The sequence below is a fragment of the Cherax quadricarinatus genome, chromosome 46, assembly GCF_038502225.1.
Source record: "Cherax quadricarinatus isolate ZL_2023a chromosome 46, ASM3850222v1, whole genome shotgun sequence".
Lineage (NCBI taxonomy): Eukaryota > Metazoa > Arthropoda > Malacostraca > Decapoda > Parastacidae > Cherax > Cherax quadricarinatus.
This window is the reverse complement of record NC_091337.1, coordinates 8,653,880-8,680,324: the sequence shown is the minus strand read 5'-3', so window position 1 is coordinate 8,680,324 and position 26,445 is coordinate 8,653,880. Positions and strand designations below refer to the sequence as shown.

Genomic DNA, 26,445 nt, shown 5'->3' with positions numbered 1-26,445 from the left:
AACACGCTCACGCATACCTGCTGGAAGTCCAAGCCCCTCGCACACAAAACCTCCTTTACCCCCTCTCTCCAACCTTTCCTAGGCTGACCCCTACCCTGCCTATATTTGCACTCTCTTTTATCCCCTTTGCCTTTATACAAAGGAACTATGCATGCTCTCTGGCAATCCCTAGGTACCTTACCCTCTTCCATACATTTATTAAATAATTGCACCAACCACTCCAAAACTATATCCCCACCTGCTTTTAACATTTCTATCTTTATCCCATCAATCCCGGCTGCCTTACCCCCCTTCATTTTACCTACTTCCTCACGAACTTCCCCCACACTCACAACTGGCTCTTCCTCACTCCTACAAGATGTTGTTCCTCCTTGCCCTATACACAAAATCACAGCTTCCCTATCTTCATCAACATTTAACAATTCCTCAAAATATTCCCTCCATCTTCCCAATACCTCTAACTCTCCATTTAATAACACTCCTCTCCTATTTTTAACTGACAAATCCATTTGTTCTCTAGGCTTTCTTAACTTGTTAATCTCACTCCAAAACTTTTTCTTATTTTCAACAAAATTTGTTGATAACATCTCACCCACTCTCTCATTTGCTCTCTTTTTACATTGCTTCACCACTCTCTTAACCTCTCTCTTTTTCTCCATATACTCTTCCCTCCTTGCATCACTTCTGCTTTGTAAAAACTTCTCATATGCTAACTTTTTCTCCCTTACTACTCTCTTCACATCATCATTCCACCAATCGCTCCTCTTCCCTCCCGCACCCACTTTCCTGTAACCACAAACTTCTGCTGAACACTCTAACACTACATTTTTAAACCTACCCCATAGCTCTTCGACCCCATTGCCTATGCTCTCATTAGCCCATCTATCCTCCAATAGCTGTTTATATCTTACCCTAACTGCCTCCTCTTTTAGTTTATAAACCTTCACACCTCTCTTCCCTGATGCTTCTATTCTCCTTGTATCCTATCTACCTTTTACTCTCAGTGTAGCTACAACTAGAAGGTGATCTGATATATCTGTGGCCCCTCTATAAACATGTACATCCTGAAGTCTACTTAACAGTCTTTTATCTACCAGTACATAATCCAACAAACTACTGTCATTTCGCCCTACATCATATCTTGTATACTTATTTATCCTCTTTTTCTTAAAATATGTATTACCTATAACTAAACCCCTTTCTATACAAAGTTCAATCAAAGGGCTCCCATTATCATTTACACCTGGCACCCCAAACTTACCTACCACACCCTCTCTAAAAGTTTCTCCTACTTTAGCATTCAGGTCCCCTACCACAATTACTCTCTCACTTGGTTCAAAGGCTCCTATACATTCACTTAACATCTCCCAAAATCTCTCTCTCTCCTCTGCATTCCTCTCTTCTCCAGGTGCATACACGCTTATTATGACCCACTTCTCACATCCAACCTTTACTTTAATCCACATAATTCTTGAATTTACACATTCATATTCTCGTTTCTCCTTCCATAACTGATCATTCAACATTACTGCTACCCCTTCCTTTGCTCTAACTCTCTCAGATACTCCAGATTTAATCCCATTTATTTCCCCCCACCGAAACTCCCCTACCCCCTTCAGCTTTGTTTCGCTTAGGGCCAGGACATATTTTTTTATAAAAACAAATTCATCAAATCTAATTTCCTGTTTTTCCAGAAGTTCACAGATATTGCAGGTCAAATGAGCCTCTAAACTGCAACATCCCCACCCAACCTTCAGTGTGTAAGTGCCCCCCACCATACACAAACATGCACAAATGTGCACACATGCGTACACAAGCACACGCGTGCACACACAAGTGCACACGCGTGCACACACACACACTCACTTGCATTTCTTATGTTATTGGTTGCAGCAACAAAATACATTAGTGTGATGTATTTTTATTTTTAATTTAACAACCATGGTGACATCACATCCCTGTTGAAAGCCTACTTTTATTGGAAATAATGCTCCCTTTATCTTAGCCTTACTATCCACATGAAAACTCTACTTCCCTTAATGACCTTTCAATACTACTAATTCCATACATCTGCAAAATCTGCCACATTGCTCCCCTATCCACCCTGTTATATGCCTTTTCTAATTCTATAAATGTTACACAAAATCCCGTACTTTTATCTGAGTATTGTTCATTTGCAAGCTTTAACGTAAACACTTGGTCTACACATTCCCTTCCATTTTAAATCCTCTTTGTGCTGCTATTTTCTGTCCTACCCGAAATTCTGTTGTGTAGTTGTTTAAATTTTAATCAAGCTTTATTAATGAATTTACTTTCTTACAGGGAAACATTGAAGATATAGCTATGGCAGAGAATATGATAAGTGCTCGCTTGAGGACGAGCTATGAGAGCGACTTGCAAGCATTTGCTCCACAGAGTGCCATGTTCCCAGGTTTACATCCAATGGCTATGATGTCCACAGTAGGGTTTGGTCTCCCGCGTGGCAGTAGTGGTGGTGCAGGCATGGGCATGTATGGATCTTCACCAACCTCATATCCGCCACTTTATCCAACACCTATACCTGGCCAGCAAGGTTCGCAGGGCTCTGAGGTGTGCGAGGTACAGTCATGATGTATTGTTGTTCATTAAATTAACTTCTTATCTTGCTGTGCAGTATGTTAGTAATACTATGATGGTATTGCAGTAATTTATCCTACAGTGGAAAACTTGAAAAGATTTTTAGAAAGTACTTGTGTGTGATTTTAGCACTGATGACAGTGTAATACTAAATACCATAATAAATGAAGTTCTAATTTTTTAAATTAGCTAGAAATACCAGAATTGCCCGGACAACAGTTGGAAGTATCAGACAAAAAGCAGTAATTCCAAATTTTGTTCTTAATGATAGTGTCAGGTTGCCTTCTGAAGGATCAGATTGAGCCCAGTGACTGATGTTTGTTCAGTACGAGCCAGAACAGCCACATCTGTGACTTGTCTGTTTTCATTGCTCCCTGAACTGTCAGACTAACTGGTTTCCTGGGACTCCTAGTAGCTAAAATAGATATGATATACTGTACAGCTGTTAGAAAACTGTTTACTAGTATTTTTCTTCAAGAATTTTTCTGCTTTTATTCTGTAGCCTTTTCCAGTATTTTCACAATCCTTGCCAACAAAATAGGCTTGTAGTTCAGAGGGTCTTTCTTATTGGTAAGTCAAACACACATGCAACAGGTAGGCTTCTTTACTCTGAAATGCTTTGCTTACACAGTAGGCTTCTTCAGTCGAGTACAGAAAGTTGGCAGGAGCAGTAGAGATGTGAAGATGATGTAATCAGTCCCTCACCCTTGAAGATGTAGCTTTGAGGTGGTCAGTCCCTTGGCCTGGAGAAGAGCTTTGTTCCATAGTCTGAAACCATATGAAGATTAACCGACAGTATGGAGACTTGTATACTGTCAGGAGAGATGTAGTCCATTAGTAGAAGAAAAAATAAAGAAGCCTAACTGTTGCATGTGTGGTGTGTCTTACTTACCAACCCGTCGGTATTGTATACCATTTTGATATTTGGTCTTCCTTATTACCTTCTTAAAAACTTGTACAAGGCATGTCATTTTTCCATTTCTTTCCCCCCCAAAAAAAAAAAAAATGATTTCCACTGTGCATAACATAGTTCATCTGCACATTTTTCTAAGACGTGTACTGCTGTCATGCCTGGTCTTTGTTTTTGTTTTCCTTATTTCTTTGGATATTTTAATGTGTTAGATAGGAGTGAATGGAGACGAATGGTATTTGGGACCTGACGAGCTGTTGGAGTGTGAGCAGGGTAATATTTAGTTAAGGGATTCAGGGAAACCGGTTATTTTATATAGCCGGACATGAGTCCTGGAAATGGGAAGTACAATGCCTGCACTTTAAAGGAGGGGTTTGGGATATAGGCAGTTTCGAGGGATATGTTGTGTATTTTTATACGTATATACTTCTAAACTGTTGTATTCTGAGCACCTCTGCAAAAACAGTGATTATGTGTAAGTGAGGTGAAAGTGTTGAATGATGCTGAAAGTATTTTTTTTGGGGGGGGGGAGTTTCTTTTTTGGGTCACCCTGCCTTGGTGGGAGATGGCCGACTTGTTAAAAAAAAAAAAATGAATGTTGTTCACTGGACCTCCATTTTCAGTATCTCTCACACTTCCTCCAGTTTGGTGATTTTGTCATGGTCCTTAATTCTTTGTATTTTGTCTTTTGTATTTAGTTTTCATTTTTAAGAATGTTAGTTTTCTTATGTCCATACACTCATTGTACCATGTGTGGCAGTATGAGGCCTTTATCAGAGTGCTGAATGACCATTTGGTCCCATCTAATTTAGATCTTGTTCCTTCCCACCTGTTTTACATACCACCCTTTCTTCCTCCACTTCCCTCCCTGCTTTCTTTTTTTTACTTTACCTCTGCCTCTTCTATTCCTCACCTTTCTTCCACTCTACCCTTTTTTCTGTCTCCCCAACCCCAAATAAGAGCGCAAAGCTATTAGCTGATAATAACAAAGAATGATGTTCTATATTAAATATTGCAAGATGAAGTAGCTTTTAATGGTGGAACATTGTATGTTTCTAAGAAGTATGAAATGTATAGGATCATCTTGGAAACTGCAAAAGTAATATACATATAGTCCTACTTTTGCACTGTAATATGTCATAAACAATTTATTTCATGTTCACTTACAGGAAGTAGCATTCCTCTACATCCCCAATTCTGCAGTTGGTGCTATCATTGGGACAAAAGGATCACACATACGCAACATTATTCGATTCAGTGGAGCATCTGTTAAAATAGCACCTTTGGAAGAAGATGGACGACCCACAGAACAAACTGAAAGAAAAGTAACTATTGTTGGCACTCCAGAAGCTCAATGGAAGGTATGTAAATGTATATATTTTTTATATGTGTAATATATTCTCCATGGGGAAGTGGAACAGAATTCTTCCTCTGTAAGCCATGCGTGTTGTAAGAGGCGACTAAAATGCCAGGAGCAAGGGGCTAGTAACCCCTTCTCCTGTATATATTACTAAATTGGTAAGGAAAAACTTTCGTTTTTCCTCTTGGGCCACCCCACCTTGGGATACGGCTGGTACGTTGAAAAGAAAAATGTGTAATATATATTCTACCCCTCCATGGGGAAGTGAAGACTAGTCCTTCCTCCAGAAGCTATACTTGTCGTAAGAGGCGACTAAAATGCTGGGACCAAGGAGCTAGTAACCTCTTCTCCTGTATAAATTGCTGAACATAAAAAGAAGAAAACCTTTTGTTTTGTCTTTTTCAGGTTACCCTGCCTTGGTGGGAGATGGCTGATGTGTTAAAAAAAAAAAATATGGGAAAACCAATAATCCTACCACGATGCGAAACAATTACAGGTTTCCGTTTCACGCTTACTTGGCATGTCGGTAGTATCTCCCCTGGTTGACCGCAACCACTCAGGGAGGTACTACCATCCTGTCATGAGTGTGAAACAGAAACCTGTAATTGTTTTACATGATGGTAGGATTGCTTGGTGTCTTTTTTCTGTCTCATAAACACGTGGGATAATAGGTTGATCTTGCTACTTCTACTTACACTTAGGTCACACTCCACCTGCATGTACATGCATATATGTTTATGCATCCATCTGGGTTTTCTTCTATTTTCTTAATACACTGGTACCCCGAGTTTCAAACTGCTCCCAACTCGACCAATTATGTAAGTGCTTTTCTAAGTGTATTTTTGGGGGTCTGAAACGGACTAATCTAATTTATATTATTCCTTATGGGAACACATTTGTTCGGTAACGGCACTTGAACAGCCTTCTGGAATGAAGAAAGTTCGAAACTCTGGGTACCACTGCAGTTCTTATTCTTCTTTATTTCCTTTTATCTTCGTGGGGAAGTGGAGAAGAATTCTTCCTTCGTAAGGCATGTGTGTTGTAAGAGGCGACATAAATGCCAGGAGCACAGGGCTAGTAATCCCTTCTCCTGTATGCATTACTTAAGTTAAAAAGAGAAATTTTTTTTTTTTTTTTGGGCCACCATAGCCCACATAACAGATGTAGTGGAGGAATCTTCTTCTTCTGGGGAAAGTAGTTCCCTGGAAGCAGGGCTGGGTAGCCCTGGCTTTGGATACTAAGAATTATAATGCAGTCCTAGAAACTGCACAAATTGAGAACACCTACCAAAAATTTTACCCAACCAAAAGTGAAATTGTGCAAATTCAATGTCTGGGGTATCTATAAGCATGGAATATCAGGAAAAACAAATGGGACATGCACCTTTGAGCGTCCCAAAAAATGTCGTGACCTGTCTAAAGGAGTGTGTCGTTCTCCCTCTTGTAAATTCTTTCACCCAGAAATGTGCCACTCTTTGGTCCTCCAAAAACAGTGCTACAACACCAGCTGCCCTGCATACCATCTAAAAGGGACCAGGAGGTACAGACCTCACAAGACAAACAATAGTAGTTAAGACAACCCCACTCCAAGTCATTTTTTAGTGGCAGGAAACGAAAAAAGAAAATGGAAGGAAATAAAAATAGTCCATCTTGGAGCCTTGTTGGACTGGAGGCACAGCCAGTGGCTCCCCATGGCCCTCCAGAACCACAACTACTGATGCCAATAACAAAATCCCCCCAACAAACACAAAATACAACCTCGTTTATATTTGCTAATATACAGGGCCTTAAGCCATCCACCAACAACAAAATACCTTTTATCAGTGGACTTCTAGAGGAGTCAAATGTGATGTTTGCAGCCTTCACAGAGACCCACACGAAAGATCACTCTGACAACGAAATATGGATAAATGGGTACAGCCTTTTTAGATGTGACAGAACAGGCAACAAGGTGGGGTTGGCCTGTATTTCAGAGTCTCGTCTGCACAAAGATGCTGAACACCACAAATGATGTAGTTGAAGTTCTAACAATAAAGATCGAGAACCAAAACCTAGTCATCGTGGCTGTATATAAGCCACCAGATGCAACCTCTCAACAGTTCAAGGACCAGCTATTGAAAATTGATTACTGTCTGAAAAGCCTTCCAGCTCCATCCCCAAACATCTTACCTAAGGCATACAAAATGGAAGAATGTAGCAAATAATGTTATAGCAGAAATAATCCCTGGAGGCAGCGCAGATGAAAGGTCACACACACACACACACACATGGGCTGCTAAATCTCTTGAGATAAACACACCCTAAGTCATTGGGTAGTGGAGCCAACAAGACTGGAAAACAATTGACCTTGTCTTCACAAATATTGAGGACCTGGTAAGAAACAATATCAAAAACAACTAATTCCGATCACAATCTAATCTAAGTTTAGACTTACATGCACAGGGGTCCTGATCAGCAAAATGCACGTAGCTGTGAAGATGTCTTCACTAAATACAACTTCAACAACAACAACATCAGCTGGGACCAAGTGAACCATGTCTTAAATGAAACATGTTGGGAAGATATCTTGAATAACATGGATCCAAACCAGTGCCTTGAAAGGATCAACTTCCTGGCAACTGAAGTATGTTCAAGGCATATTCCCCTAAGAAAGAAGAGCAGGAGTAAACTGGAGAGAGAGACGCTCCCTCTACAGCAGAAGACGAAGAATCACAGAGCTCCTCAAGAACATTAGATTATCTGATACATGGAAGGAAGCTCTGACCAGGGAAGTGGAAATATTGAACTTAGGTTAAGGATTCTTACAGGATCCAGGAGAGACAGGAGGAGCTAAAAGTGATTAGTGAAATTGAAAGAAATTTGAAATGTTTTCATATGCCAAACATAAGGCAAATACTACATCTGTATTGGGCCCTTGCTCAGACAAGATGGGACTTACACAGATGACAAAAAAATGAGGGAGATACAAAAATCCCAATATGACTGTGTTTAGCGAGCCACTAAAGATCGAGAATCCAAATGATTTTTTCATGAATGAGCCTCAAAACTCCATCAATGTATGTCAGATTTCTGACATTACCCTAACTCTGATAGTCTTTAAGAAAGCCATTGACAACATGCTCGTGCACTCAGCCCCAGGCCCAGACTCGTAGAATTCTGTGTTCATTAAGAACTGCAAGAAACCCCTTTTGTGTGCCCTAAGTATACTATGGAGAAGGAGCTTAGACATCAGTGAAATTCCAGTCACTAAAAACAAGGGATATAGCCCCACTCCATAAAGGTGGCAGCAAAGCATCAGTTAAGAACTATAGACCAATAGCTCTAACATCCCACATCATGAAAATCTTTGAAAGAGTGCTAAGCACTATTGCAAACCACTTGGATTTCCAAAAACTGCACAATCCAGGGCAACATGGAGTCACAGCAGGTTGCTCCTGCCTCCTCCAACTGGATCACTATAATATGGTCTTGGATGCGCTGGAAGAAAAACAATTCAAATGTAATATACACAGACTTTGCTAAAGTTTTTGACGAGTGCGATCATGGCATAATAGCACACAAAATACGTGTTAAAGGAATAACTGGCAAAGTGGGGAGCTGGATCTTCATCTTTATAACAAATCAAGCACAAAGAGTAGTGGTAAACAGAGTTAAGTCGGATGCTGCTATAGTAAAAGCCTCTGTTCCGCAAGGCACAGTACTCGCCCCCATCCTGTTCCTCATCCTCATATCAGACATAAGCAGAGATGTAACCCTCAGCACTATGTCATCCTTTGCAGACAATACTAGGATCTGCATGAGACTGTCATCTGTTGAGGACACGGTTAACCTCCAAGAAGGTGTAAACCAAGTTTTCCAATGGGGAACGGAAAACAATGTGATGTTCAGTGAAGACAAATTCCAACTACTCCGTTACGGAAATCTAGAGGAGAAAATAACTAGAACTGAGTATACTACAAACTCTTATCATACAGTAGAGTGGAAAAATAATGTGAGGGACATAGGAGTGGTAATGTCTGAGGATCTCGCTTTCAAAGATCACAACAGTGCCATGACGTGTACATGGTATACAGGTCTAGCTGACATCAGTGACATACTACTATATAGAAAGCTGCTTGTTATGCTGAGCATTTCAGGCAAATTAGGTCAGTTTTGTCCCTGGATGCAGCTCTCACCAGTCGACTAACACCCAGGTACCCATTTTGAACTGATGGGTGAACAGGGACAGGGACAGGGACAACAGGTGTCTTATGGAAACGCGTCTCTAATATTTTCCAGCCGTACTAGAAGAGATTCGAACCCTGGACCTCAGTATGTGAGCTGAGTGTGGTAGTGATCGAGCTACAGGACACCTTCAGGATGGATAATGAGAATGTACAAAAAAAGATGCCAAGTCATTGATGACCCTTTTCAAATCACTTGTTCTCTCTAGGCTGGAAAGCAGGTGAAATTGCAGACCTAGAGAGTGTACAGATAACCTTTACTGTACATATAAGTTCTATCAAACACCTCAACTACTGGGAATGCTTGGAAGCACTGGACTTGTACTCGCTGGAATGCAGGTGAGAGAGATGTATCGTAATGTACGACTGGAAAATTCTAGAAGGGATGGTCCTGAATCTGTACACAGAAATCACTCTCTGTGAAAGTAAAAGACTGGGCAGGCTATGTAAAATACCCCCAATGAAAAGTAGAGGTGCCATTGGTACACTAAGAGGAAGCACCATAAGTGTCCCGGGCCCAAGACTGTTCAACAGCCTCCCATCATGCATGAGGGGAATTACCAGTAGGCTTCTGGCTGCCTTCAAGAGGGAGCTGGACAGATACTTAAAGGTAGTGCCAGATCAACTGGGCTGTTACTTGTACATTGGACTACGTGCTGCCAGTATTAGCAGCCTGGTTGATCAGACCCTGATGCACTGGGAGGCCTAGTCGTGGACCGGGCCGCAGGGGCATTGATTCCCAGAATACCCTCCAGGTAGGTAGACCTTGCTTCGGTGGGATACGGCTGGTTTGTTGAACGACGAAAAAGAAGTGGAAGAACATTCGTTTTTCTTTATAGGTTATGCTTTCTCAGAAAAAAATAACTTTCTGCTCATTTAATTCTCCAAAGCAAGACTTCACAAAAATTTCTTTGCAGCCATTATGTTCACGTCTTTGTATACTTGCAAACTTGTAGCCTCGAGTATTGTTTAGTCCTCATAGTTTACCCAGTGGGTGGTTTCAGAGATTATTACCTATAAGGTAGGGTCTCAGATCAGATCTCCATGTTGATACCCTGCTACATCAGTGTGTTGATGCTCTTTGCATGTAGTCCAATGTAGGCACCACATACCATCTGTACAGAAACTTGAGTAACATATTAAGTTCCTTGTTTTAGATAGGGCTCTCTTGGTAATTCCTTTCATATTTAAAAGAAGAGTGATGAAAGGCCTTGGCAGGGTGACCTGAAAAAAGAAGAACAATTAAAATTTTACTTCTTTTTACTTTAGTAATTTATACAGGAGAGAAGGGGTTACTAGCCCCTTGCTCCCAGCATTTTAGTTGCCTTTTATGACATTGCATGACCTACAGAGGAAAGATTCTTTTACACATCCACATGGAGATAAAAAGAAATAAGAACGAGAACTATTAAGATAACAGAAGAAAACTCGGATGTATGTTTATACATGCAAGATGTACCTATTATCTTTCATATTTATGGGACAAAAAAACACTGGCAATCCTACCATTGTGTAAACCAGTTACAGGTTTATGTTTCACTATTGTGCTTGTCTAACCAATTTTCTCTGGAAATAGAATTTTGGTAATAAACTTTTTTTTTTTTTTTTTTTTTTACTGGATTAGATTACTTTTATATATGAAAGAATGCTTGATCTAAATTTTTATTTTTAGGCACAGTTCCTGATCTTTGAAAAAATTCGTGAGGAAGGTTATGGTGTTGGAGTCGAGGATGTGCGATTAACTGTCGAGATTGTTGTTCCATCTTCACAGGTAGGTTGTTGTTAAGAATATTTAATAAATGTTATCTGTATGTTAAGATGACTTGCTTGCTATTTCTTTGTCTTTCAACTGACTAATATGAAATAATTTTGTAATATTGTATTTATTTTTTATCCTAAATTTGGAGTCTGCTTCCACAGAAATTATCCATTTTTACCTGCTTGAGTTGGCATGGTGGTAAACTCCAGCTCTTCATCCTATCTATTTAACTTTTGACCAGCTGTCATGATTGAATCCTGTCATGTCTTTCTTTTTCAACCCCTGTAAGGAGTCTGTTTCCACTCTGTTATTGCTCAGCTCATTCCACTTTACCCCTCTTACATTGAAGAAATACTTTGTAATATTCTTGTATCTTGGGTATGTAGTTTTCTCTCTCTCTTTTTTTTCTGTTAAATAGATTATCTCGTGTATCCTTTCTATGCGCTAGAGAAATCAGTAGGTTTTGACCACATTCCTTATAGTTCTTCATTCTAACAGAGACAGAATGTTTGGTTTTCTAGATATCCTCTTCTTTGAACTTTTTACTGTTTCATTTAGTGTTTAAGCCTTTTAACTTGTGTATGAGTTGGTGCTTTGGGCATCATTGAATGGGTGTAGCACAAGAGATAGGTTATTGATTACTGTGTAAAATTAATTATTTAAAGGGTTTTTGATAATGTGGTTATGGGTTGATGGTATATTTATTAATAATGGAAGATTTAAATAATATAATATTGGCCATCTCCCATCAAAGTAAGATAACATAAGAAATGGAAATACATTCATCATCATTCATTTAATGGCTGTTTTGCCAGAAGCTAGGTTGTTTTGCAATTAAAATGACCTCTAAACTGCAGCATTGAAACTAATCCCTCAGGATGTAAGTACTGTACCTCCCACTTCCAGGACTCATGTCTGGCTAACTGTTTTTTTCTTAATCCCTTCATATATGTTACCTTGGTCACATTCATTGGAACAATGGAATTATCCGAAAATAGGGCTCAAAGTGAGCGAAATTGCCGATTGGTAAATACCGCTGAGGTTGCTAACTTCACAAGAGCATAATTCCGTCAGTTTTCCATCAAATTTCGTTTTTTTGGTGTCATTACAATCGGGAAAAGATTCTCTATCAGTTCATAATTTTTTTTTTTTTTTTTTTTTTAATTTTGCGACACCAGGAGACACCTCAGGATTGGGGGTTGCGACAGTCAAGGGGTTAAAGGAGAGGTTTGGGATATTGGCAGTTTGGAAGGGTATATTATATAACTTTATATATGCTTCTAAACTGTTGTATCTGGGTGCCTCTGCAAAGACAGTGATTATGTATGAGTGAGGTGAAAGTGTTGAATGATGATGATAAGTATTTTCTTTTTGAGGATTTTCTTTCTTTTGGGTCACCCTGCCTCGGTGGGAGGTGGCCGACTTCTTTCTGTAATATATCTTCCATTCTATCAGTGAGACCAAGAAATCGCAAATACAACTATAAAAAACACGAAAAAACACTGCAAAGTCGCTGTTTTAATCGAAAATTACGGTCTCAGTTTTTTCCTCTCATTATGCACTGTGTGCTGCAGGATTTGTTTTATGTGGTGCACACATACCACGTAGATGTATTCTCTCATATCTAGGCCAAAATTTACCGCTCACAGCTTATCAGAGTTGTTTAATGGGTTTATTGGTGATGCTGCAAGCGGGGTTCAAATGATACGTTTTCTTCTTACTTTATTGTTAAGTCGTGGTGGGTACACAGGCTTGTGTGTTGTGCGCATGGCCCGGGCAGGGCCATCCCACGAGAGGAGGGAGCTACTAGTAGGCCTTGTGTCTTCCTGCTGGGCCTCTGTGTGAGTGAGGCAGAGGCAAGGGCAGGCAGGCTGGCGTGCCCACCGAGAGGCCTGGCTACAGAGGGCAGCACCTTAGTGCCGCGAAATATGAACTAAGCTGGCAGACAGTACAGGCTGTCTACATACGCTCGGCCACCTACCGCGCGTCGTTCCGCCGCGACAATACTGGTGGTAAAAAAATACTCGGTCTCTCTCTCGTAGGAACAGGGCACAGAACACAAAATAAAAACATATATATACATATGGACATGGAAAAAAAAACTTCCTACAGGGAGGGAAGAAAAAAGCATGTGGGGTGTGCTAAACATCGTGGTCATAGGCAGTGAGCGTTGAAGGGCATCACAGCACGCCTTCCTGCGTCTGGACAGATACTGCAACACAGGAGACATCGCTGCGGCTGAGCTGTGACGTAACAGGGTACGGTCTCCTCTGGAACGGTGAAGCAGTCATCGTAGGAGTCGCTTCAGGTTTTCACTCGGCCTGGGGCACGACATGCTGGTGGCCTCGAGTGAGGCGTCGACAAAACTCGGCAACTGGGCACGACTTCTGGCAAGCGACTCAGGAGGACACTTCTCGACTGGTACTGTCGCTGGGCTGTCACTGCTGGCGAGTGTGGAGCGAGTCGTGGCAGAGACGACTGGGGGAAACAAGAGAGCTTGGGCTCAGGGCTGTCTGATAACAACTGTCAAACGCACTGGTCACATTGGGTGACTTAGCACAGTGGTGCTACTCAGGTCTGGCTCAGACCTCACTGGACACACGGAAACTTTACACACACCCGCGGTACATGCGGTACGCTAACATGTGAGAACACTGACTGAGAGGAATTAATTAACACACGACATATATCTTCTCTCAATCTTCTCAACAATACTGAAATAATTACTGAACACTCGATGGTGACATCATCTGATGTCAGGCGTGATGACGTCAGCAGCACTGTGACGTCAGGCAGACATCGTGACGTCATGAAGTCGGGCAGCATCATTGGTGACGTCATAGGGGTGATGCGGGCAGCAGACCACGGCATGTGGCCTGGGACATCTGGCTCGGTAACTCACGTGGTTTGTAGATCCACGTGACATCGCCCACACCCACGTGGCATCGTGATCCACGTGGTGTCGTGATCTACGTGGCATGCTGATCCATGTAGCTTCGAGTGGCCTCGGGCACTTGGATACACAGCTCTGGCAATGAATCACACGAAGTAGTGGTGAGTGTATGGTAGACGGGTGAGCGTGAGTAGGGCGAGCATGGGCAAGGTGAGGAACGGCCACTTCCTCCACAAACTCGTGGAGAAACTCAAACTGGACGCAGAAAATACCACAAAACTCGCCTCTGGCTTGCTGAAACAGCTGTGCTGAGCTGAACAACAACAGTAACATACAAGTGACTCTGAACACGTGACTTGAGAAACAGCGTGGGACGCTGTAGCGTGGGGTCACTGGGACGCCACTTACAATTCTCGAAGAAATTCGGCAAATTTCGGCTGGATCCTGCATGTACCTGTGTCTGGATGCTGAAACGTGCAGACACAACTTCAGGATAACTCGTTGAGAGACGGATGCGTCTTGCGTGGAGTGATGAAGTGAAGATGACTTCATTCCTTCCTTCCTCTCTCCGGGCAAACAATTGCTGCGACCACCGCTTCCCACCATTTATAACGAGTTTGTTTGGTGTTCTGCGAGCGGGGTTCAAATGATACGTCTTCTTCGGAGGCTTCTTACTTTATTGTTAAGTTGTGGTGGATACACAGGCTTGTGTGTTGTGCCCATGGCCCGGGCAGGGCCATCCCACGAGGGGAGGGAGCTACTAGTAGGCCTTGTGTCTTCCTGCTGGGCTGCTGTGTGAGTGAGGCAGAGGCAAGGGCAGGCAGGCTGGTGTGCCCACCGAGAGGCCTGGCTACAGAGGGCAGCACCTTAGTGCCGCGAAATATGAACTAAGCTGGCAGACAGCATGGGCTGTCTGTGCAGACAGTACAGGCTGTCTACAGAGTGAACTGAGCTCATGACGTAGGTATACGGTTTGGACCCTCGACATAAAGCCGTAGATCGACGGCATGGATCCTGTAAGGGTTAATATGCATGATGATGTTACATATACGAATATATGAATACTTTATTTTTTTTTAAACATGTCGGCTATTTCCCACTGAGGCAGGGTGACCCAAAACGAAAGAAAAAACTTTCATTATCATTCAGCCCTTTCACCATCACTCATACAGAGGTGCTAAGATACAACAACTTAGATGTCCCTCCAAACTGCCAATATCCCAAACCCTTCCTTTAAAATGCAGGCATTGTACTTCCAATTTTCAGGACTCTAGTCTGGCTAACCAAAAAATTTTAACATTTATTTAATAGGCAGGATCTTTGTCCTTTTCTGATCTACACTTATCTCTGTTCTTTCTTTCTTTCAACACACCGGCCTTATACATTATTAATTTGGCATCAGTGATTTTTGGCCATTTGGGCCAATATCTAGCTAATTATATTATGCAACCACTGTCATCCTCAGAGTTATCTCTTGAGTTACCAAAGCCTGCCACATGGAGGCCAGTGGTTCATCTTTAGAGTCCCTGTAACTTTGTAAATTCATTACTTATTGTGCTGTAACTAGAGGATTTCTTTCATGTGGGTTAGAGCAGGCAAGATATGTATGGCCATGTGCTCTATGCCTCTGATGCTTGCTTCATGATTTTGATCATCATCAGTATTAATTAGAATTTTGCAAGTAAAGAAATACAGTGGAACCTCAGCTTACGAATGCCACACCATGCAAACTTTTCGGGATATGAACCGTCATTCGGTCGATTTTTTTGCTTCTGGATACGAACGAAATTTCAGGACACATACCTTCCCCTCAAGGGAGGTTCCCTAAATAAATAAAATATTTATTTATTTGCAAAACTTACAATGTGTGTTTACATATGATTGGAGCAAAGAAAGGTGTTATCATGCCGAGGCATTTCGGGCAGACTTAATTAACCTAATGATTATAGACTGCTTAAATCTAGACAGGTGAAAAGTAGTGGTTACCAATGTTTTGCTGATGGTGGTGCCAACTTCTGGCAGCCTTTTGAAGTTTCTCCTTAGTACTGTTGTTATTATTATTATTATTATTAAATTGTATTATTATTATTGTTATAATAATAATAATAATTATTATTATTATTATTATTATTAATAGTAGTAGTAGTACTTACATGGTGAGGGGCTCTTGATCTAGAGAATTGGATCTATGTTCCAGTTCCCTAAATTAAGCCTGAATACCTTCCAGCCCCTCCCTCCTACAAGTGCTTCCCCATTATAATAATAATAATAATAATAATAATAATAATGCATAATCATCATAATAATATAATACATTTAACAATAACATAATAAAAATGTACTACAATAATAATTATAATAGATGGCTTCGAAAGGCCGTCATTAGATGGCAGTGAATACCGCAACAATGCGGGAGCGGTTATGCCCGCCTCCACTTGTCTCATGACGACATATTTTATTCATTCTATTCAGGTTTCTATGTTGTTTATATTGTTTATTATGTCATATTAGATCAATTGTGATAGATAAATAAGCCGTAGTGTTGATATTAGCTCTATATTGAAGTGTATTTTTCCTGCCCCTGAGAGCAGGAATTCCGCTGGAACGGATTAATGGCTTTTCAATTAATTTAAATGGGGAAAATTGATTCAGCATACGAACAAATCCGGATACGAACAAGGTCACGGAATGGATTAAGTTCATGAACCAAGGTTCCACTGTATTTCTTTACTAAAGATAGCAGTGCATTTTACTTGTGTTCTTGTTAAAAGATACGTATTTGCATTTATGTACTTTCGTGTTTAGCATTATTATAAGGTTGCTTATCCTATTTACTCTTCTTTCCCTGAAGCAAAGCTAAAACAAAAAGTGTGATGCTATACTGTATGCCTTCAGTGCAATATTTTAAGATTCTTTAAATTTCATTATGAAGCTGTCAAGAAAAAAAGCATCAGCTTGAGAATGCCAATGAGTAATACATGTATTTTGTATCTGAACAATTTTACTTCGTAATTTCTAATTCACTATATATTTTTTTATACACAGGTTGGACGCATAATTGGTAAAGGAGGTCAGAATGTGCGTGATCTTCAACGTCAAACTGGTTCAGTAATCAAGCTTCCCCAACAAGGATCCACTACTTCAGAAGAAACTACCGTCCACATCGTAGGCCCCTTTTTTTCTGTACAGGTCAGTGTGTGGCTTTCTTTTGTGGGAATTAGATGCTAATTCTTAATATTATTGAAGATAACACTTTCCACTTGCTTTCAGGTAATTTTGTTTGCTTTGGGTTACTCCCCCTTTTATAGAATGGGATATATAATAAGTTGTTTTAAAATAATACCATTGGTAGATGTGATGCTGGAAAAATTATGGTTAAATAGTTGTGGATGCAGTTTACTTGTAGTACTTTCTCCTGGTGTGTCCATACCTAATGTGTTTAACTAAACATGAATACATCACAACAAAGGAAAGCTAATCTTAGCCAAGAGAAGAAGCACAAAGAAAACATAAAGCCATCCAGGATATTGTAAGACCTCAAATATTTCAATATGTATTTAAAATCTAACTTAAGAATTACCTGTAGAATTGGACCATTAATGACAGGAGATTCATACATAGATGATGAACAGGATACAAGGAAAATTCTAAAAAAAAAAAAAAAAAATTAAGTCCTTGTTCAGCAACCCACTATACAAAAGTAAGGTGGGGAAAGCAAAAAAAAAAAATCCCATTCCATCTGAAGACTATGCAGCCCAAGTAACTGACATTAGCACTAGTCCCAAAAGAGTTTGACAAAGAAATAGAAAACATGCTCGGTCATTCAGCACCTGGACCCAATTTGTGGAACTCATTTATAATATGTCTTAAGTACCACTAGCAAGAGCACTCATTTGGAGAGAGCTTAGATCTAGGTGAAATACCAGAGACTTTTAAAGAGTGCATACATAGTCACTTGGAATAAGATACAGTAAATATTACAAAACCAGTTGCCCTAACATCCCACATCATAATGATATCTTGATTTACTACAAGTACATCTACATGGTATACAGGCCTAGCTGATATCAGTGACATACAATATAGAAAGCCCTTTGTTATGCTGAGCATTTTGGGCATATATGTCAGTGTCCCAGGATGCAACCCACACCAGTCGACTAACTCCCAGGTACCCATTTTACTAATGGATGAACATAGACAACAGGTGTCAAGAAACACACCCACTGTTTCTAACCTGGCTGGGAATTGATTCCAAATTCCAAATTTTATGGAACAACACAACTTACACAACCCAGACCAGCGTGGCTTTAAAGCCATGAGATAATGCTTGTCACATTTGCTAAACTACTATGACAGAATTGTGGAGATGCTGGAAGGAAACCACAATGTAGATGTAGAATACAAAGACTTTGCAAAGGAATTTGACAAGTGTAATCATGGGGGTGACTGCACACAAAATGAAGGAAATAGGCATAACACAGAAGGTAGTCAGATTAATTTTCAACTTTCTGACAGAACACAAAGGGTATTAGTATATAAAAGAAAATCAAGCAATAGAGAGGTAAGAAGCTCAGTTCCCCAAGGCATGGTCCTGGTGCCTCAACTGTTTTTTATCCTCATAGCTTACATAGATTAAAATACTTACCACAGTTTTCTATCATCATTTGTGGAGTGCAGCAAGTAAGTATGAAAGTAATTTTGGCAGAAAATGCTTGAAATATTGCAGGGTTTTCCAGTTGAAAACATGACATTTAATGGTGAAAAGTTTCAGCTGCTTAGGTATGAAAAGCAGGAAGAACTCAAAAGGGATACTGTATATTAAATGCAAAAGGATCATCAAATAGAACAAAAGGAATACAGTAGGGCCCTGCTTTATAGTGTTCCATTAATCCAGACATTAAAAATTATGACCAAAACTCTATATATGGCTCCCCCACCTAACTTTCTAATATGGTCACCGTGCCCCACCTGGTTGTTCACATTCTTTGCGAGGCTATTATTTGAAAGGGGAATCCCCTTCCATTAGGACTTCAGGTATCAAGGCCCTATCCAGGGTTACTTTCCTTCTTTGTCTTTTACTGGCACTAGGACCAGCTTGAGAGTCTCTGTACCCCTGTCGCACAAAAAAATCTGTCCAGAGAGGTCTGTTTCTGACATCTCTCTAAGATTTGTCTAAAATGGGACAAGGCTTTGTCATTGAACATGTTGCAGGCACTGTTTGCAACAGCTTTGTTAGGGTGATATTTCTCCACAAAACTTTGTAACTCACTCCACTTTGCACACATGTCCTTAATCACTGATTTCCCGGATTTCCCATACATCCTGGTGAGATCAACCACCCGTACGCCATTTTTGTACTTAGCTACAACTTCTTTTTTGAATTCTGTCGTGTTTCTCGCCTTCTTTATCAAAGGGCTGGCACTCGGAACTTTCTTTGGCCCCATGGTGGCTTATTTAGCAGTCGCACTCAATAAACAAGCATAAAAAACAATGGATTACCCCTTCTCCTGTATTCATTACTAAAGTTAGAGATATTTTTTTTTTTCTTTTTGGGCCACCCTGCTTTGGTGAGATACGGCCAGTTAGTTGAAAGAAGAATTATACTTGTGTGTACCTGTACCTAAATAAACTTAATGTGCTGGCATGCATGTACGCATTAAAATCACAGTGTCTCACTAATCTTACTGTTTACTTGGAGAGAGTTCCGGGGGTCCACGGCCCGTATTTTATGTTAATATAGACATTTTCATTAATCCATCTGTGATACTTATTTTTTCAAAATTTTATAAGAAACGTGCTACATAACATGTAAACATGATGCATACACCTCACAGTACAGTAGAATAAATTTGACATAAATATGAGATGTGGTAGCTGGGCACCTTGTCAGAGTGACGGCAAGAATTACGTTTTCTCTGATCCAAAACCAGAGAAAATGTGTACACAGTAGTATTACTGGGGGTAACTGTAGAAAATTATTCCTTTTGTATGCCTTCACTCATAGTTATTCATTTAGTCTACAGCACTAATGTGAAGACAACTTGTTCACAATGTAAATGCATTGTGGGGTAAATGTTTTGCCAACTCATGCAAATGTACTTGTTTGAACCAAAAGTAGACAGGTATTAATATGCCATTCTTCTTACCGAGTGACTCCCCTTATGCCCTGTTTGTTTACATTCTCTCTCTCTCTCTCTCCTCTCTAATATATGATGCATCTAAGGGTGGTAGTTAGAAATGATTAAACTCAGTGAACAAGGTATGTCGATGGTAATAATAATTAATCGCTCTGGGGAGCTTTAAATTGAAATCTTATATTTCATGTAGTTATGATAGCTGGTGTGGAAGCTACCACACCTGACTTCCTAAAATAAATACTACTCACCTCTCACCCTACATTAATAAGACTACAAATATTTTTAGGCAAGTAATGAATGTACTGTGTATGTATATTACTTTTTATTGTTTTTAATGCCTAGTTCTACTGTTAATATATATTAGTGTTAACTTGTTATCTGGCCAGAACCTAACCTGCCGTGTAAGTGGGGCCCTACTGTATTGAAGACAAATCCCTTGTGCCAAATAGGAACTGTTAAAATCCACAGGAATATTTATTATTATTATGACAGAGGTACCTTGACTTACAAGTTCCCCAACTTATGAGCTTTCCTAGTTATGAGCTGTCGCTCTGTTGATGTTTTGCTTTGAATTGTGATCCAAAATCTGAGTTATGAGCAAGCTTCAGATATGCCTCCCTGGCTGGTGTGTGGGGAAGTACCCTGGCTGGTGTGTGGGGGAAGTATCCTGGCTGGTGTGTTCTTTCTTGAATTCTATCGTGTTTCTCACCTTCTTTATCAAAAGGCTGGCACTAGGAGCTGTCTTTGGATCCATAGTGGCTTATTTAGTAGTCACACACAATAAACAAGTGCAGAAAACAATGGATTATTACGAAATGTTTCGTATGACCTTGCAGGGTAATGTTCACTCGTCGAGAAACAACGCCACATTGACTCAGAATGCGTGTGTGGAAGGCTGTGTGTGCACACAGGGGCTCGGGCATGTTCTGTACGACTGACAAAACCAGAGAGAATTAACGAAAACGGAGACTATATTTTGACGAAAAAGTCTGCGATAACCGAAAATCACAAAATCAGAGGGTAATGAAAACAGAGGGTCCACTGTATAAAGTTATCACATAAATGCCATTGTTAGAAACTTGTATGTTCTGTTGACTGACTTCAGAATAGCTTTCATATGGATGGAAAAATTAAAAAGTAGAAAAATTTGCATACATTAGACCAGAATTATGTGGTACTGCTGTTGTATCAAAATAAAATAAATACAAAAAATTAAAGACTTGCTATAAGAAGTTCAGAGAGTTAAAAAAAAAAAAAAAATATGGATTATGAAGAAAGACTGAAAATTTAGTAATCCTCATTAAAATAGCACTAAATAACACTGGCACCATCTGAGGGAGAAAAAAAAGAGAATACAATTGTAAATTACGAAAAGTTGTATCAAAAGGGGAAGAGAAAATATTTCTTTACAAAAGAGTGTGGTTACTAATTTTTTGAAAATGGGACCTCCAGATACAAGTAATAATGTACTATACATACATCAGCATAATAAAAGACATTAGCAACCATCCAGTAGAATATGGATTGGAGTATAAACTGTATGAGCTTAGTTTTAAGATATAACTCTCGACTTTGATTCAACTTTACTTTCAGATGTCAAATACACAGCAAGGACTAAAACACTTTCATTCTCATCATATGGTTTACTGACTAAGGTGCCCTTTTTATTTCTATTAACAGTTTTGTTCTTATTTGCAGTCAGCCCAGCGCCGCATCAGAGCAATTATCCAGATGTCAACAGCCCCTAGTAGTGGGCGTATTACCCGGGTACCTTTGACATCACGGATGCAGTGAGGTCATACATAGAGATGACATCGTAAACAAGTTCTGCCCACATGCCAGCGCCACGCCCCAAGCAACATACCAAAGAGACGGAGATGTTGGAGCTTAGGACTGACTGTGTGTGTCGGCGGCTTCCCTCACTTGACCTCGCTTGCTTGCTTGTTTTGCCTCAGGGGCCCAGGCTGGTTGACCTGAGCTTGACTAACACATCACAGATCTCCGGGGGATTGTCTGAAGTAGAGTATTTGCAGTGTAGCTGTTGGATTGATTTGCGTTGATGTATATGTATGGTGTTGTTTTGTTTTATCATAGAATATGATTTTGTTTACAGCGGATGTGAAATGCTTCTAGTGATTGCCTTTCAAGAGATATTCAGGTAATACCTTTGTCTTTATATAATGAGTGTGATGTGCACTTGCATTGGATGTCACCCACCCTGGGCCCCAGACACGAGTTGTGACAAAGGTGCATCAAGTAGCAGAGAGAGCATTGTGTTGTGTAGTACCCAAGCCGATTGTGCACATTTATGTGCATGTAGGCATGTGTGTGCATATGGTAAATGCACCTGAGGCTCCTGTGTTGAGTTCTGACCCCCTGTGTACACTTGTTGGTTGCACCAGTCAATTTCGCGGCCAACAATGACGAGTCATTAGACACTAGGCAACGTATAGCCTTATGGCTTGTGTTGAAGTGGTGTTATCTACTCGTCTAATTAGTGTGGGCACTGTTGATATCAGGGCTCCACTGTTTAGTTAACTAGTACAAAAGTTTGTGGAATATAATGGACCATTGTTATAATATGGTCTTTTTTGTACGCAAAGTTATAGCAAAGTTTATTTTTGATACATTGTTGGAGCAGTTTTTTGTTACTTTTTTTTAAAAGAAGGAAAATATTATAATGTAGCATGGAAAATGCTATATATATAAAAAAAAAGCCTTGTCAGCACTCTCCACAAACCACCTCTCTTCAGGTCAGTAAATCCTAGACTGCCACATTGGGAGACTTGTCATGTTTTCAAGTCAACATTTTCTGCTACTCCATAAAGGTGGACACCATACCACAAATCGACAAGGAAGTTTGAAGAAATTATTACAGGGGATCAAAATTCCGAACTCGCAAAACAAAACAATGTATGCAAAACAGGAAATGATGTATACTCTATGAAATGCCCACTGATTTTGTAGTACCACGAACATTGAAATACTTCACTCAGGTGACTTTAGAAGCTGATTGGTGCAGCACAGGCATGCCGTGTGCTGCATCCGTGACTGGGGTGGTGGCCTGGGACACACCCCACCTCCACTCCACCTGTGCTACCTCACTCCTATGCCAACCTTCACTCCTGTAGCACCAAAGCAATTCCTCATTTGGATCTTTATGCCAGATTCCTTTCCATTGTTTTGTATTGTGCAAATCTCTTATTAAAAAAGCACCGTGAAATACTAATCAGTTGCATTTTATTAAGGGGAATGGTTGCAATGTTTGCCTTTATAAGTATGAGATATGTTCAGCATATAAAATGTTTGATTAATATATAAAATGATATGAATTGGGTCACTGTTTATCCTGTTGAATAAAACAAATCCATTAAATTTTTCCTAAAAGTAGTATTGGCTGTTCATGTTGCATACCTCTTATGGGTGTTTACATGAGTGTTATTGGCTATTGCTGTACCTAATTTTCATTTAATCATTGAGGACTTGCTAGGATGCTATGAGGGCTGAAACCTGCTGCCATTTGCCCCATTTCCAAGTATAGAAGTGTTAAGGGTATAGTTAAAGGAAACTCATGTGATATTGGTTAGTTATATTGTGAATTCACTGGTATCCCAGCATTTTTGGTGACTGCTTAATTTTTTGCTAGAGCATACCATTCAGACCTTAGTTACCTCTCATTGACCAATTAGCAGTTACACCTGGTGGTGTATCTTGGCTCTTTGCAGCCATTCGAAAGACTGGGTTGTCAGAACCACAATTACACATGTTTTAAGTTGTCAACACCATGCCCTTTTCTCTTCTGTGCCTTCATTGTTGGGCAGTAAAGAGGCCATGATTCTAAAACGTAATTTGAAATCAGCTGAGATTTTCTACATAGATTGGCTTTGAAATGTGATTGGCTGTTAATTGTAAACATTGTTAGGTCTAATTATCGGTTTACTACTTTCCTCCACAATGCTGGTTTTAAGCTATGTTAGGTTTCAGGCCAAAGCCTCTGCAGATACATGTTGGTTGTAGGTGCGTTCCATGTAGACGTTCTGATTATGGTTATGAAAAAATTCTATTCTACCTGTATTCCCACTGGACTATATGATATGATTGGTGATTGATATTTAATATCGTATTAGTAAAAGTCACTTACTAATTGCGAAAGGAAATTGATGTAACTTTAAAGTACTACAGTATATCACATCAAAATCGCCAATGGTACCACATTTGTCATTGGTTATGAACAGCACTTGGTTTTTACGCTAGTGTATGTGACAGTTTTCTCTGGATAATCTTCCAGATAACAGGTTTTGAGCCTTATTTTGCCTGGATACTAGTAGAAAAATATGGCAAAAATGAAAGCTTCTTATACTGGTCTGGGAGTTTGGAAATTATTACCCCACAATCACTTTCACACTAAAAGCACACTTTAAATCTTCCTTATACAGTATATCCAAATTGACCCTTTCATATATTTATTTTCTTCAAGTATTCAGACAAAGGGCTCCTTCATAGTACTCTTCAAGTTTGTTTAGCTGTTATGTTTAGATTATGTATTGAGGACTTCTTACCTATCATGGTTCACTTGGAATTAGTTATGCAGCACTTGAAGACTTCCGGGTGGAAAGAAAGAAAGCTCTTTTTTTTCTCTCTCTTTTTGTGAAGGATAAGAACCCTGCTTTATATTATATATTTTATTGAGTGCTCAGTGCTTACTTGCTTTTCCATATAGTACACCAAACGTTTCCTATTTCAAAATCTTAACTTCTTTTTGCTTCCCCTTCTTAATTTTATATATTTTTTCAGTCTGTTTCTCCTTTTGCTTTCTTGTATTATATTTATTTTGTTGATTCTTTTTGAATATAGGGGCAAAGGATACATTACCTCTTTTTTCTCCAGTTTTCTTTCCACTCGCTGGCATGGGAAGATGTCGTCACTGCAGCCCTTGCATAGAGCTGCTTTTGCGATGCCTCCTTTTGTGGGCGGCATTCACAAGTGACGAAGGTGTAGGTGTGACTGGGATTCCTGTAATATAATGAGAGCTATGTTTGTCCTAGCCAATCTTCACCCCACCACTTGTCAGTGCCATGCTGAGGGTTCCATTGTTCCAAGGTATCCCTATATGGCCCATAAATATATCAAGCATCATTTTCTCCTATTTGGTTTCAAGATACAAGGCTATTGTTATAAATGATTTAAATCATTATCAGATGAATTATTGTCTCTATTATAGTTTTTAAATGATTTGAGTGTTACCACTTGAACATATCTTGTTCTTGAAACCAAATAGAAGTTAGAGTGCTTTTTGATTTTTTGAAAGTTACATATGTATTGCCTGGTGGCCATGTAGTCCAGACTGTTGCTGTTTGGCCATTTGTTATTGGCAACATTGGATGGTGGCATTCAGGTGGGTAGCTGTAACTCTGGGTTGCTGTGGCTTGTGCCTCAAGATAGGGCATGCATAACTTACCCATCCCGTTTTCCACGGTGCCTCTAACTTTTCTCCTAACCCCTTCTCAACCTCCTAAAAGTCCAATAGTCATTTGGTCCTGGGTTGATCAGTGTTCTATTCATGCTGGCCACATCTCATTGGAAACAATACTAGCTTTGTTCTGGAGGATGCCTCAGTACAACAGGTTTGGCTCACGTGCCCGGTCTGTATCCCCTCCTAACCCAGCGGTGCTCCCACATCAGTGTACAAAGCATCAATTTCGCCGCCTCTGCACCTCCCACCGTGTGCCTCGCACCGCTGTTGCTGTTGAAGGGGGACTCACCTCAGCCAAGTCACTACTTAAATCTTAAGCCAACCTGGAGGGGCATCCTTCCACATTTTGCCTCTGCCGTAACCAGTCAGTCTGCCTGAAGCTGAGCTTAAATACCAGATTTTGGGCCTGGCACTACCATCACCACTACAATTACCTCTGTCCACCACCACCACAACTACTCCACAACTATCACATTTGGGTACCAGCCACTGCTTTTCCTCTACTGGTTCAAGTAATAAACAATTTCAGGTTAAAAAAATATTTCATTTGACTACCTTGATATAAAATAAATTCAGATAAATGACATTCCTAAGTAATACAATTGTTGCTCCATGTATTTGTGGGATTGGCACAAAATAAAAGATATTGCAGAATTTTTAGTACAGTAATTGTCAAAGACTCCCAATACTAAGCAATCCACTTGAAAATTGAAAGTTGTGTTAATACTCATTGTACATGGGAACTTTTGATGGGCAGAAATAAAGTTATTCAGTTTGAATATGAATTTTCTAAAATAATAATAATATATTATTATTATTTATAATAATATTATTATTATTAGTATTATCAAAAGAAGTGCTAAACCGCAAGGGTTATACAGCACAGCAGGGCAGGGAAGAATGCAGGGGAAATGGGTGGCAAGAGGGAGAGGGATCATTATTAGGGTATGGAGTGCAGGGGGTAGAGGGTAGCAAGAGATTAAGGTAGAAAGGACAAAGGAGAGTGCTAGAGGCATCATCATCAGAGTTTGTGTAGTAAATCAGTCAGTGTCAAAAAGTCAGTGAGAGAGTCTGG

The 26,445-nt window shown here is 39.9% G+C and overlaps 1 protein-coding gene across 4 annotated transcripts in view; it reads left to right on the top strand.

The window, feature by feature from the left end:
• Nucleotides 1-25,909, top strand: part of Imp (IGF-II mRNA-binding protein) — a 549,054-nt gene extending 523,145 nt beyond the window's left edge. For all 4 annotated transcript variants that reach the window (XM_053788033.2, XM_053788032.2, XM_053788034.2 and 1 more), the window contains 5 exons: nucleotides 2,323-2,598; nucleotides 4,696-4,887; nucleotides 10,781-10,879; nucleotides 16,806-16,949; nucleotides 21,596-25,909. In XM_053788033.2, the coding sequence (XP_053644008.1) occupies nucleotides 2,323-2,598; nucleotides 4,696-4,887; nucleotides 10,781-10,879; nucleotides 16,806-16,949; nucleotides 21,596-21,691 (807 nt within the window). In that variant the 3' untranslated portion in view covers nucleotides 21,692-25,909. The remainder of the gene's footprint in view (nucleotides 1-2,322; nucleotides 2,599-4,695; nucleotides 4,888-10,780; nucleotides 10,880-16,805; nucleotides 16,950-21,595) is intronic.
• Nucleotides 25,910-26,445: the final 536 nt, after the last annotated feature.